General features: G+C 36.4%; 2 protein-coding genes and 1 non-coding gene across 3 annotated transcripts; all 3 read left to right on the top strand.

Annotated features, from left to right (window-relative positions):
- Positions 1-248: 248 nt before the first annotated feature.
- LOC101302637 lies at positions 249-6,056 on the top strand. Its single transcript, XR_184424.1, has 9 exons — positions 249-500; positions 1,488-1,542; positions 2,530-2,569; positions 2,961-3,039; positions 3,300-3,372; positions 3,778-3,865; positions 4,769-4,849; positions 5,171-5,393; positions 5,700-6,056. It is a non-coding gene; the product is annotated as an uncharacterized LOC101302637 (transcript).
- Positions 6,057-10,388: 4,332 nt separating this feature from the next.
- Positions 10,389-11,903, top strand: LOC101302345. The gene is made up of 2 exons (XM_004296390.1): positions 10,389-10,753; positions 11,182-11,903. Exons 1-2 carry the CDS (start codon positions 10,744-10,746, stop codon positions 11,589-11,591), a joined length of 420 nt encoding a protein of 139 aa, XP_004296438.1. The 5' UTR covers positions 10,389-10,743; the 3' UTR covers positions 11,592-11,903.
- On the top strand, positions 11,862-14,852 carry LOC101302057. The gene is made up of 5 exons (XM_004296389.1): positions 11,862-12,421; positions 12,505-13,212; positions 13,413-14,106; positions 14,197-14,272; positions 14,388-14,852. The coding sequence occupies exons 3-5, from the start codon at positions 13,922-13,924 to the stop codon at positions 14,580-14,582; spliced, it is 456 nt and encodes a 151-aa protein (XP_004296437.1). The 5' UTR covers positions 11,862-12,421; positions 12,505-13,212; positions 13,413-13,921; the 3' UTR covers positions 14,583-14,852.
- The last annotated feature ends 26 nt before the right edge of the window (positions 14,853-14,878 follow it).

Raw genomic sequence — 14,878 nt, 5'->3', positions numbered from 1 at the left:
GCGACGGCAAACTAGCGCCGTCGCGTCCGGTTTTATCAACGGCGACGACAAGTGAGTGCCGTGGCAAGAAACCGATTTTATTTCTGATTTGATGCTACGGTTGGGTTCGCCGTCGCCTGTATCCTTTCAGTGTTGGAAGCGCCAATTATCCCGCCTTTGATTTTGACCAAAAAAAGGCCAATTTTCTAAAACTAAAACCACTTTCTCTTCAAGCCCATTTATCCTCTCTCTAATTCAGACAAACCCCCGTCTCAAAAAATCTAATTCCTCTCTTCAAACTGATTTCGCCCATCTTTACTTCGTCGTTCCTCTTCCTATTTCTCTACTTTCAATCTCTAATTTGTCTACTTCCTCAGTCATACCTTCCTCAAAGAACAGAACTCTCAGTTAAAGAAGTCTCAGTCAGCCCTCTTGGTTTCGTCTCCTCCCACTCAGACCCTCACGATTACAACTAATTGAAGAAACTGGGTTCGAATCTGATTGGGTTCGAATCTGATAAGGTAAAACCACTCTCTGCTTCTTTGATTCTGTTTATTTTAGTGAATTCGAGTTGGGTTTTTGGTTAGAATCGAGATTAGAAACTGGGTTCTGGGTTGTCTTGTTGGGTTTTCGTTTTAGTTACTGGCTTTTCGTTTAAGTCATGCATGACAAGTGCTCGATGGTTGTTATTGGGAGAATGTGGTGTGGTTTGGTAGGTAGGGGTATTAAGAAGGAAGCTAGCTAGGGGAAGGAAGGTAGGATCCGAAATGCTTGGTGGCCCAAGTACTCGGTTGGGATGATAAACCGCTTGAGCACCTTGCCAACACAAACGGCGAGAAACCCTTTTAGGACGTCTGTGAAGGAGAGTGTTCTCTTGAGGAACTTGATGCCTCTGCTGCCATTGCTGCTTAATTGGAGTTGTTGTAGTAGTGGTGGTTGATGATGGATAGGTAATGGCGGCAGTGTTGTTATTCTTTGGGGCATTTGCTAGCTTCTTCCACTTCTTGAGGATCTGTTGGAGCCTAACAATCTCTCTGATCTTGTTGGACTTCTTCCACTAGCACAAATGGTTTTCATTCTTAGTATTTAAAATTTGTGTAACTCACTAATGAGATGTATTGGTGTGTGTAGACCAATCACCATTATTGTTTACAAATCACACCCCCAAATTTGGTCTTCTTCGAGGTATGTTGAATTCGCAGAAGAATGCGACCGCTGATTAATCCTTCCTCTCGACATCCGTTGAGTTTACTAGGAGATCTACCAACCAATCCTTCCTCTCAACCTCCTGTCCACCTTTATAAAACCCTCTGGGTTATTCCTGTGTCAGATTTCATTTTAGTTACTGTTCATTTGACTGAGTTTTCATTCACATCTCTATATATATTGTTAGTTTTAGGTTGGGTTTGAATATGTTAGGGTTTTAGTATGTTTTGCAGATCGAAAAAGGTAGGAGCTACAAGTTTAAGAGATTTAGGTTTCTTCTGTGATCTAATTTCATTATTCAGTCAACTGTTTGCAGGTATTGAAGTACTTAGTTGCTAGTGGTATGCTGCAGATCTTGTAAGTCTTCTAATTGAGTAAGAAATATCTTGTGTTCTTCAATTTTATATATCCTTATGGGGAGAAAGAATTTGAAGTTGCTAAACTTGTATAGCTGCTATGAGGAACAACAAATTGTCATATCGGAGATGTAGGTTTCGGGGTGGTATATACTCTTACTCACACTTTTATGAATAGATTTATAGAACTCTACAATCATAATTGTTAGTTTGAGGAATTATGTCATCGTTAGTTAAATACCCACTCTCATTATTGTTCTCCGAATTTCATAAAACCTTAGTTGATCAACCAAAGTGCTTGTGGAGCTATCAATTCAGCACCTTTTTTTTTTGGTGAACAAAATACATATGGATTTCAAGGGAGACAATTGCTGTTCCAACTAACTTTGAAGTGGTCCAAGATTTTTAGATATTATGGGTAAGAAACTATCAACTGATAATTATGGAAATTACTTTACAGACAGGTTAGATATAATGCTGGCATGTAGGTTTCTTTCTATAGGTTTACAATTATGATTGTCATAGACTCATAATTAGTGGTAGCTTATTTGCTTGTAAAATTTACCACTGAGCAGGTGTGCAGCTTAAAAACAGTGTAAATATGCTCTTTGTTAAATTAAAGGCGCACCTCCAACTGTTTTAAATTTGATTCTTTGTTGATGGTGGAGAGCAATTCAAGAGTGAGAGTTTTTTCTTTAGGTTCTTTTCTTTGTTAGTAATATAGCCTTTTAATCTAGGTTGGAAATAATTGTGCCTTTTAATCTATTGCATGTATTCTTATCAGTTGATTTCATTTTGATTTATCTAATACTTTGAGAATTGGATTTATAGGAGAGTATATGTAACCAAGTACATGTGATTTTTTTTTTTTGATAACTAAGTACGGGGTTGGATGCTCTACTCTGCCTCCTTTCACAAAGCAATTCTATTTATTTTATGCTTAATGATAGATATGGAAGTGATTTTATTTTATTGTATGTATAAGCAGGGGAAGGAATTCTTGACCAGTTGGTCCTTTTGGTACTAAGGTACTCCGAAAACTTAATCTTTTTATTTCATGTTCTTGCTTCATTATTCATAATAATTTCATGTTCTTGATTCCTAATTGCAAATTTCTAGTAACTGTCAAGGGGAAGGTTTCTTTTAATATCTTGATCTTTGAGTGAATGAATGTTAAAAGAGATAATAAGACTCATGCACTCCTCTTACCATATGAATTTTGTGGTCAACATGGTTAAGTGCTCTCAAAGTTTATCGAATGAATAGAAAACAAAAAATGTGTATTATGCACCTCTTATGTGTCGAATTTAAGTGTGGTAAAGTTGAAATATATATGTTTACATGGTTTAGAACATGTATTGATAATGTCTTCGATTTACATTATCATGTACTAAGGCTAGTATGTTTTTTGTGTTATAGGAAGCGCCTTAGAGTGCGCCTCATATAGTCAAGTCCTACTATGACAAAAGAATAGTTTGACGCACTGGTCTTGAAGGAGGTAAACTTCTTCACTTTCATATTTATCTTCCCTCCTGATCAAATCTTAATTTGTATACAGTTGTCCTAGATTGGCAATCAATCTATTTGAACTTTTTAAGATTCTTAATTGACTGGTCATATGCAGTTTTATTGCTAGTTTATGTCTACTTTGTAGAATTTTGAACTTAAAAACTCGAACTTAAAGACTCATGTGACACATCAAGACTAGTTTTAATGTCATGATGCTAAATTGACATGTTGCATTTTTTATTTTGTAAGGGGTTCTAGTTCTAAAATAGAAAGCTGCAAAACATTATGAATGACGAGACAAAAATGTTGTTCACTCAATAAGGTATGCCTTGTATTCTTTTGTAAATGTGAATCAATAATTAAAAATGCATCAACCATAAAAGTAGGCTGACACCACCATATATATATATATATAGTTGTATAATTGCGCAAGTCCTTGGGAATTTAATTCATAGAACACTATTGTTCACTATAACATCCTTTCTAGCTTCAGATTTTACCTTCTAATTGTCAACCCTAAGTGATAAAAGAAAGAACTCATCTTCTTTCTTTTTTGATTACCTTCCTCACGTTATGCATATAGATGCTTGATTTATGAACTTGTACCAAGTTTTACGACATAAATGTGAATGATAATGGTTTGTTCTAAGTTTCTTACCTAAAAGAAATTTGAAAAAGCCTGTGGATACTTTCTGGCTAACTTATTTGTGCGTTTTTCTGCTGGCAGGAAAATATGTGGACTTTGTACACTGTACTTGCAGTTTAGTGATGGAAGGAGAGAGAGAGAGAGGAGAGCATTAACTTATATTATGAAGGTATGTAATACATAACATATAGGGAGCTTTTATATGAACTTGTTTAGTTTATGAGCTTCAAGTTGATATGTTTACAAACTCAGGGGTTATAGACATGAGCTTTTATAGAACTTGTTTAGTTCATGAGCTTCAAGTTGATATTTTTACAAAGTCAGGGGTTATGAATATGTGGATAGCTTATGAGTTTCAAGTTGATTTTATTTTCACTGGATACATACCATCTGTTTTATGAAGAAAATAAAATTATCGAGGTTTCTTTTCTGTCAATTATTGTGAGCGAATGAAATTTCTTTTTTCGGTTTTGGTATCCGCTGTTGTGTATGAACTTATATGACCAAGACTGAATCTCTTGTGAATGTGAATAAATGTTTGTGGCTTTTCGGTTAGTTCTGTTACTAGTGTAGGACCAACATTATGCAGAAACATATGGTTGATGGTTAAACAATACAGTTTCGTATTGTCAAGTTTGTTACTAGGAAGCTATCCTAAGTAAACATTATATTTCATACTTGGATAGTTAATGAAGGGATGACTTTTAGCATTGCATATATATGGTTGATGGTTAAACAATACAATTTCGTATTGTCAAATATGGTAATTGGTATACTTGTTTCAAGCAACTGCTTTTACTATTCATATGCCTTGAGTTAATTATACTTGTGTTTTTGATGATTCTAACAATAGACTTTCCTGTTTAGTTATTTGATTTTGGGTTTTGAGTATACTTAGTAAGCTATCTATCTGTGTCTTCAAATTCTGCTGAACATGAAAACTCATTTTCTTCTTGCTTAATTTTACTTGTAAAAGCAATGCAAAGATTACTTGAGAGTTGAGAGTTGAGATAGAAAATCTAAGTTAAAGTTTGGATTAAGAATATTTGCCTCACTACGCCTTCGATTTCAGGCACACTAAACTCATCTCAAGTTGAAGAACTCGCCCTGAAGTTGCAACCTCTTGTCTGAAGATTGACTCATCTCAAATTGGGTATTTGAATGAAACCTTATCTCTCTCTCGGTCTTTTAATTTATGTTTTGGATATATATAAGGTGTTGGTTGTGAAATCTGAAATTCAATTCAACTTCGTTTCAAAATATTGAGTGAAAAAGATAAGATAAGTCATTTGTGTGTTTATACTGAGATTTGTATTGGGTTAGTTGGTTAACAAAAAAGATGTATCATTCTCTCTTTTCAATAACTACGCATTTACCATCCAATTATCTATTATCACTCTGTTCACACATACATTAGCTGACTTAGGCGTCAGAGTAGTGAAAACTGAAAACTGCCAATATTTTCATTTAATAGGTTTCAAAACCACTTACCTCATAGGCAATCCAATCAAGCTGGCTGGACCTGCCCCTTCTAAACATGACCTTATAGCCAAAATCACTGAAGAGGTAACAAAGAAATTGAAAGAGTCTTTCGATAAGAAATTGGAGGATGCTATTAAAATGCTTCAAGCTCAGATTGCCAATAATATAGATTGCACAATTGCACATGGGGAAGAAACACAATTGCACATGGACTGGTTAGTAATTTTTTAGATACACCGCCTTGTTATTCTTTCAAATTTTGAAATACTTTTACTTGATGTAGACCTGAAATTATGTTTTGAGACACTTTGATGTTCTAAGTAATGGAAATTCTTTTTTGTTAGAATGAATATTTTTGAAGTATGGTTTAGTATGAATTAGGGTGAAGGTGCTTGATTTACTTGAATCTAGGTATGGTTTTAAGCATTATGGTCAATGCTTGAGCATGCAATAGGTTTTTGTTTTCACCTTTCACTTCAAATCATAACTAATTGTAGAAAATGGTCTCATTTATGCAATAGGTACCAGTTGATGCAACAAGTGGCCATGAGGCTAGGAGAGAGTCCATAGGAGAGGGAGATGTTGAGGCCACTGCCCATTTTGATTCAAATTATGATGATGTCGCTGGTCACCATGAAGCTCCTGCATGATTTAGGTTTATGTCATATTGTTGTGTTTTAGAATGTGATAAAACATGATTATGTTGGAATATTGTTGTCCCTTTATGAAGCTCTTTTTATTGTTGTAGCACTTTGTTGGTTAGGTTTAGGTTCCATCATGTGGAATAATGTTTATGTTAGATAATTTGGTTATGAAATGAATGTAGGTCATTGTGTTGATTTTGTTGGAATAAATGCTAGTTGATGGTGGTGTTAGTACCTTGTTGATTATGGTTGCTATTGTGGATTGAATGAGATTTGAATTTGCAGATTTCTGGTAAAAATGAGATTTGAAATAGTTGTGGTAACAATTTTTGCAGTTCGCGACAGCAGAGTCTTGTCGCAAAGGGTTTTGGCTGGAATATTTTCTGCAGTTGGCAACGGCAGAGTCCCGTTGCAAATGGTTTTGGTGGAAAAATTCAAATATTTAAGTTCAGATTTGAAAATCTTTAAATATCATAGTGACGGCAATCGCCGTTGCCAACATAGGTATTTGCAACGGCAAGTTCAGTAGCCAATTTCCGTCGCTAATTAAGCGACGGTCTTTGCAGTCGTTATTTGCCGTCGCAAACATGGTTGTGACGGCTCACTGCCGTCGCCAAAAGCAACGGCCACACCCTCAACGGTGACGGAAAAAATGCCGTCGCCACAACGTCGTTGTTGGTCTTTTGCGACGGCAGAATGACTTTTGGCGACGGCATTTTTCCGTGGCTAACTGAATTAATTTTTGTAATGCTTATTTTATAAAACAATAATATGAAAGCCTTAATTTACATAACACTTTCTATGCTTCACGAACCATACCTGCAAGGGGTTTGATGAGGGGTGAGCAACGATAAGTAGGGCTAGTTAATATATTAATAAAACATGATATGAAGCACGAAAAAAACAAATATAGCATGTCAAGAATGCATGAACACAATATCGACTCAACTCTCATCCCACACTTCACATCACCCTTGAATATAATTTCCTCATTTGCTGGTCGTCTTGTTATACTCATGGTCCCCAGTCCCAAAACCTGAAAGATCATTTTATCGACTCATACGTCGAAGGGGTATACTTTCCACACTCATTTGCGCAGGTGGGCTGATCATAGCTATTGGAAGTCCCCATGAGTAAACTCAACTACACAAATGGTTTTCTAATAGCAAAATCTCATAAATTCCCAAACACTCATTCTCCATTTCACCTCCAACCTCACTCATTTCCCACCAACATTATGGAATATAGATTCAAGATAAGAACACATGCTTTCAAATATAGACATATCATAATCAATTCAAGATCTCAATATCATCAACATTTAATTCAAATAATGTCACACAACTCAATGTCAAACAATTCGATAACAAACAATCCAATACCAAGCAATTCAAGGAATAACCACACAATTCGTACAATAGCACAATAAAAGAAAACACCCCATCAAACCCTACCTCGATTTGCACAGCACAAAGTCGAGCTCAAACTTCACTTCTCACTCTTGTGGATCACCAAAAACATCTCCGGAACCTTACCAAAAAGGTAAAGTACATACAACAATGAAAAACTAGATTTAGTACTATGTTACAAGTAATATACATAAATAAGAAACTCTAAACTATAAAACAGATACAAAATAAGAATCAAAAGTTGTATAAAGAGCTACTGCAAAACAGAGGAATCAGCTGTTAAAGAAAGGATTGAGTTAGAACAAGGTTTCATCTGTCAGCCTTGTGTCAAAACAGTGTGTAAGATGCTGTTTTTGGCTTCACTTTCCACTCACTCAAATCCAACAAAAGTTTATGAACCAAAGCCTATGGGATTACAAGCTTTAAGTACATAGCTTAAGTTTTGAAAACGAAGCCCTGGATAGGAAGTTATGCTATCTCAAAGTTGAAGCAAAAACCTGAAAACCCAGAAATTCAGCTTTTGGTTGAATCTGCTACTGTTTTTGGCAAGCAATTTGACAAACCAAATGTTAACCAAATCCTATGAAATTTAACACCCACATAGGTAGATATATGAGGAGTACAGAGGTACTTTCGGATTTTAAAACAAAGGTCTGAGCTAAAAGATATCCTGTCTCAAAGTAGGCAAGAAAATCAGCTTTTCTGCAGAATTCTGGAAATTTGCAGCAACTAACAAACTTGATTTTGGAAGCTTTAATTCGACTCTTGAAGTAACAACACAAGTTCTAAAGCTTCAGAACGGAAAGGAACAGATTTCCAGAACACGAATTCATTTTAAACATAACAAACAATTGAATTAAAAAGACCCAGAAATTGCTTTGGACACCCAAATTCAAGAACAAGGTTCTTGAGCTTCAACAACAACGATTCCAATCAAAACAAAACATCTGATTCGAAGTAGGATTCCTATCTACACAAGTCTGAGAATTTGAAATTACCAACCATAATCAAACAAAGTAACCATATTGATACTCGGACAAAAGAATCAAGAATCAAAATAAAAAGTAAGTAATCTATTAAATCTTAGGAACTGAATTCAAAATTGCTAGAAGGTGATATGGGTTCTACCTTAGACAGAAACGAATTAGAAAGGGTTGTCTCTCTCTCCACAACTTTCTCAAATCTTGTTCTGCCCCAAAACTCTCTCTACTTCTCTCTAGTTGTTTTGGTCGAAACCTAGCCGACTTTCGATCTTTGGCCGACTTCACAATTCTCCTCCTATAGGCTTAGACTAGACAGCTACTCTCTGCATATGTAACTATTTGACACCTCCTGCTTGCTTCCTAACTACAAGCAATTGTTTAAAAAAAACTAAGAAATGATGCTGTGTTTCAAAGAGAAACGCAGCTCAGGTGTTCCCTTTTTCTTTTTTTTTGGAAAACAAAAGTAAAATACCCCAAAAACTTAATAAAGCATAGATTAATACTAAGTAAACCAAATTAGCTACTTCAAGATGTTACAAGTATGAGTCCTTCTTTTGTCTCCTTGGTAATCTAAGGCGACGAACCATTATTTGGTTTGTCACCTAAGTGCTTTTAGGCAACGAATGAAGGTTTCGACGCCTAACTGCTTACCTAGGCGACGAAAATGTTTTCGTCGCCTAAGTCCTTTATTCTAGTAATGATAGCATGTCTCATAAAATGTGTAGCTATCATTGATTGAAGAAGCAATTAAATGAATTTACGTAAGCTTAATCATGATTTTACGTCTATATTGGAGCGATCTGTTACCCGGCCCACGATTTTATGCCCATGTTAAAAAATGTAGTGAATTCCTTCTCTTTAGCTTAAATAAAACTGTCTCTTAGTTCCATTGCCTTAACAATTAGGACCAAAGCTTTTCAAATATCATAGCTTCCAAGATCTCAAGTAAAATTAATCTTAAACAAAAAGTTACTTGGATGGAATCTTAAAACCATTGTACATACGTACCACTATTATGTGGCTAATTATTAAGCACCTTCTGACTATATAAACACTAGTAGAAAAAATTAATTAAGCGGCGGGTACATTTCGTCGCTTAAACCTTAAACTTTGTCGCCTAAAAGCTTAAACGACGAATGTTTAAGATTCGTTGCATGTGACGCGTCTCATAGGTTTTTAAGCGATAAAAATTTCTAATTCGTTGCATAAGTGCCCACCTAGGCAACAAAAGCTATGTCGTCGCCTGAATACTTAAACAACGAGCATAGTTCTCTAGGGCGACAAAACATTTTGTCAGTATAATGTTTATAATATTTACAAAAAATGTTTTAATTAATTCAATATCATTTAATGTTTATTAAATAAACATTAAATGAAATTAAATTAATTAAAACATTTTAGTTTTTTTTGAGTTTTTTTATTTTATTTTTTTTTTCAGTTCTTTTAATCCCACGCGTTGCCACCCACAAAACCCACTGCCGATCTCCCACAAAAATAACCATTGCCGGTGCCCCTCCATCATAAAATAAAACCACAATTACATTCACAATTCCCTCCACAACTCCTTAATTTCAGTCACATCTCACAATTTCATTTATCCCTCTCACAGTTTTATTCTGGATTTCGTCCCCGCCTCCTCCCTCCTCCTACGCCTCCATGTACCACCACATCGTGAATCCGAAACCAAGCCCTAACCACAGTAAACCAACATACACCCATATAAATTTACAATAAATACATAGATTCAAGAAAAAATTTCAGTTTACCCCCCAAATCTTTGGTAGCAAAATCAGTTCAGTCCTTCAATTTTTTTTAAATCAGTTTGCCCCTTTAACTTTTGTAAACAAATCAGTTTGGTCCAATTTTTAAATTCCCCTTACAATATGACGTCACCAAACTGACAAGAAGACCCATTTTCAACGAAATGTCTAAAATAACCTCATTCTTTTTTTTTCTTTTTTTTTTAGATTAATTGGAACTTAAAATAAATGTATATAAAAGCTACATATGCTCATGAGGAGTTCTTCCGTACGACCACGTTACCATGTGGCTTATACGTCCACCAAATCACAGAGTGAAACGTGTGACTTTTTTTTTCACCTAAACATTATCCTCTTATTTACTGTTTTTTTTTCCCCTTCCATCCTTTTTAACCCTCTTTCTCTCGGAAAATTATCTTCTTCCTCTTACAAATCCCAGGATAAGAGAAGTCTCTCTCCAAGTTATCATCTTTAATCCCAGATTATGAAAAACTCTCTCCAATAAATGGATCTGCAACAAAGGGATTAAGGGAAACCCATCTTCTTCCTCTTTTCATTATTACTTCTTTCTCTTTGTTTTCATTATCATCTTGACAAATGGCGAAGCCGGAGTCGGCGATGCCGGTGGAGAAGTAGGTGTGGTTATGGTTGAGATCAAGGTAAAAGAGATGGCTGGGGCAGATGTTTGGATACCCTGATTGGGTTTACATGGACTCTTGATCCATCAAGAGATGCCAATATCTTTAATCCCAGATGTTTCGGGATTCATATGCATCTAGGTATATATCCGATTTAGGTCGAGACGAAAAATTCTAGGCTTTTGATACTGCATATGGGACAGCTGTGGGTTTTGAATGTTCGTACTTCGGGGTTTTAGTTTACTTAATTGTTTAATCAAATTAGGGTTTAGAACCATTTAATTTGGGGATTGCGAGAACTAAGGTTTCCAATTTTTATTGTTTTCTATTTGTTTATCATCTAAACATGAAATTGAATAATAGATATGCATGTGCTTGTTGTTGGGAAGCTAATGTTTACGATTAAACAAAGAGTCCTCATTAGTGTCATTAGTGTTTGGTTCTTAGTGTTTATGTGATCCTACAGAAGAATTGATTTTTTAGGGTTATAGTTGTTGGAAGCCTTTCATAATTGGGTTGGTAAGTATATATTTATGGCACTGATTCTGTATTTTTGTTTGTGATTGCAGTTAATTCTGATTTTTTTACGATTAAAGTGTATCATGGAGGACATTATTATCATATAGAGAAGAAGTACATAGGTGGATGCATCAGTTACTACGATGATGTGGACAAGGACAAAATGAGCTTAACTGAGGTGTATGGGATGATGATGGGTATCACTCGTTCTTATGCTGGTAAAAGGATTGATTACTATTACTCTATAGGGTCTGAGGAAGATATAGTAGCCAAGTTGAATAATGATGGAGATGCGCTGATGATGTGTTGTTGTGTTCCAAGGGTGAGGCTTGTGATTCTCTACCTTGACCATAGATACTTGGACCCAGAAAGCAATGAGGAAGACGATGATCTGTTCATGTATGAGGATTGTATACCCTTAATTGGGTTTAGTCAAGCTGGTAGCAGTGGGGAAAAGTGATCAGTTGGAGTTGAAGAGCTCCTGCCATCACACAATAGGCTGCCTGATTCATCATAGAAGCATAAAAGGTCCAAGAGGTGTGCTAATAGGAAAGGTATGACTGCTTTGAAGATAAATGAGCCTCAAGACGAGATTCCAACTCAAACAAGCAAGGCTCCCACAATTATTCCTTCTGATAAAGGAAAGAAGAAAAAGGAAGATGACTATGAAGATGAGTTTGGGTCTGATTGTGATGATGCTTTTGAAGATGGCTTGTTTATAGAAGATAAATCTACTGATTTGTATGAACATGATTCCAACTCTGATGATGCCGACTACAACCCTGCTAAGGGTGATGATGAGTATGCAGGTTATGGAGTAGACGAAGATATTGAAGTTGAAGATGAAGAGGCAATGTTTGAGGCAGTTGACTCTGATGAGGAAGCCATAGGGCCTGAGTACAACTCTGATGATGGTTTTGAGGAGGATAAATTTCCCGAATTTAATCCGAAAACAGACATGAAGAACCCTTATTTTTTTCAAAGGATTGAAGTTTGCAACAGCAACAGCAAGAATACTAAGAGCAACCTTAAGGGAGAGGGCAATCTAGGATGGTTGGGAGGTCCTCCTTGACAAGAGTGACAGTGACCAAATCCACGCTATATGCAAGGCTGATAATTGTGATTTTGAGTTGAGGGCAACTAAAATGCAATGTGAGAGCACCTTGTTGGTTAGGAAATATATTGGTGGTCACACCTGTGCTAGGGTTTAGGAGAACACTATGGTTAGAACACCATATCTAGTAGAGAGATTTTCCCAGTTCATCAAACTTAACCCTGATATCTCAACAGGTATTAATTTTGTTCTTTGTTTTTTTCTAGATCAAAGTTAATGTTTGATCAGATCCTTATATTGAATGCTTTTATTGTTTTAGAAAATTTTCGAGGATACATGGCAGCTGAAGTGAGAGCTAGCGTTTCATTTCAGCAAGCATATAGAACTAAGAGGGCTGCTTTGGAAATGCTTGAAAAAAGCATGAATGAACAATTTGCAAGAGTCCAAGATTATGCTAAGGAGCTGAAAAGGGTGGACCCCAATACAACTGTGGATATCAAGTGTGACTTTAACAATCCACAATAGTTGCCTATCTTCAAAAGAATGTACATCTGTTTAGGAGCATTGAAGCAAGGATTCAAAGTTGGATGCAGGCCTATTTTGGGATTAGATGGGTGTCATCTCAAAAGTCCCTATGGTGGTCAGTTATTATCAGCAGTTGGACTTGATGCTAATAACACAACTTGGGTGGTTGCTTATGCACAAGTAGAAATGGAGAGCAAGGATTCATGGGACTGGTTCTTAAGGCTTTTGGTTAAGGATTTGGAAATCATGGGTGAAGGGAATGGTTTCACCTTCATTTCAGATAAACAAAAAGGGCTTATACCTGCATGTGAGTCAGTATTGCCATTAGCAGATCATTGGTTTTGTGTAAGGCACTTGTGGACCAATTTTAATAAAAAGTTCCCTGGCAAGGTGATGAAGGACCAGCTGTGGGCAATTGCAAAGTCTACAACCATAGTTTATTACGACAAAGAGATGATTCTGATGAAACAAATCTGCCCAGCCGCTGTTGATTGGTTCACAGGTAAGAAAATTTCCTATCATCTTCTTCATCTTTTACCTTTACTCATATTCGACACTAATATTCTGAACTAATTTACACTTTGTAAATCCAAAAAGAAATCCAAAGCATTGGTGCAGAGCCCACTTTAACACCTTTTTGAAGTGTGATGTGTTGCTCAACAATCTTTGTGAGAGTTTTAATGCAGCAATTCTACCTGCAAGGTAAAAACTGGTTATCACTTGCTTTGAGGAAATTAGGGTCAGGATGATGAAAAGGATAGCTGTGAGAAAAGATAAGATGAGCAAAGTGTTGGACCCTATCTGCCCCAAGCCTAGGGTAATTCTCGAGAAAAACAAAGTTAAAGCTGCAATAGATTGCATCCCTCAAGGGACCGGAAGCACCAAAATTGAAGTTCAAAGCATTGGAGGTTCAAAGTATGTGGTGGATCTAGCCAGAAGGATGTGTGCTTGTAGGAGATGGGATCTAACTGGAATCCCTTGCAAGCATTCCATAGCTGCTATCAACTTCATGAGACAAAAGCCTAAAGAATTTGTGGATGCTTGTTACCTGACCAAGACTTACATGGCTACTTACTCCAACACAATCCAGCCTGTAAATGGGATGAGCTTGTGGATCCCAAGTGAAGAACCTGCCATCTTACCACCAGAATACAATAGGCAACCGGGTAGGCCGAAGACCAAAAGGGCAAAGAATGCTTCTGAGTTAGATAATGATGGTCCTAAACTTGGAAGGGTGCAAAGATCTCTCTAGTGTAGCCGGTGTGGAGTGTTGGGTCACAATATCAAGACTTGTCATAGGCACCTTCCACCTACGGAAAAAGCAGTTAACACTAGCAAGAAGAGAAAACTCAACAATGGTTCGACATCGTCATCGGCATTGGGATCGGCTTCTAAGGTACTTTATGCCTTTTAGATTATTAAGTGTTATTGAACTATGTATAGTTATCAGGGACTTCTCATACACTAACCGACACTATTGTTGCAGGCAAAGGGTACCAAAGATCCGCCAAAGACAGAATGAATTGAGAGCTAAGGCAGCAAAGAATGCTGAAGATGCAAAGGTTAATTGATGAATTGTGATCTAAGCACCGATATATTTTTTGAGATTTTAGAATGTTGTCACATGTTTGTGGTCATTAGTTGCAAATGCATTATCCATACCTATTACTGTTGCAGGAAAAAAAGGTTGCACAAAGGGCGGCAGCACGTGCAACAAGTAAGCCTGCACCGAGAGGAAGACCACCCAAAGCTGCTGCAAACAGTGGTAAAGTAGCTTCAAGTAAGGCTAAAGATTTTGCACCGCAAGCTTCTCAAGCTTCATCAAGAACTTCTGTCCGGATTCGGGACAATGCAAAGAATAGTAGAAAATAGAGTAATGTGGTTTCAATGTGATATTAGCAACCATGGTTAGGTTTTAGAGATGCATAGCTGCTATTTTTGTGCAACCATGTCATGGGTTTCATGGTTGCTAGGTCTAATATTTTGCATAGATAATTAGAGCTAGTTTTTTGTGCAACTGAATCCAAACTGTTGGTTTTTGTTAGTTGGATGTAAACACTAATATGCATATATTTGGTTGCTACTTTGGGTAATTATAAACATGGTTGTATGTAGATTTTATGAAAAAATTGATGGTTATTTTGTTCATCTACAGTAATTTGTGTTGT

This window comes from Fragaria vesca, linkage group LG4 (assembly GCF_000184155.1).
Source record: "Fragaria vesca subsp. vesca linkage group LG4, FraVesHawaii_1.0, whole genome shotgun sequence".
Taxonomy (NCBI): Eukaryota; Viridiplantae; Streptophyta; class Magnoliopsida; order Rosales; family Rosaceae; genus Fragaria; species Fragaria vesca.
Note: the sequence above shows the minus strand (reverse complement) of the source record. Positions and strands in the feature narration are given on the sequence as shown.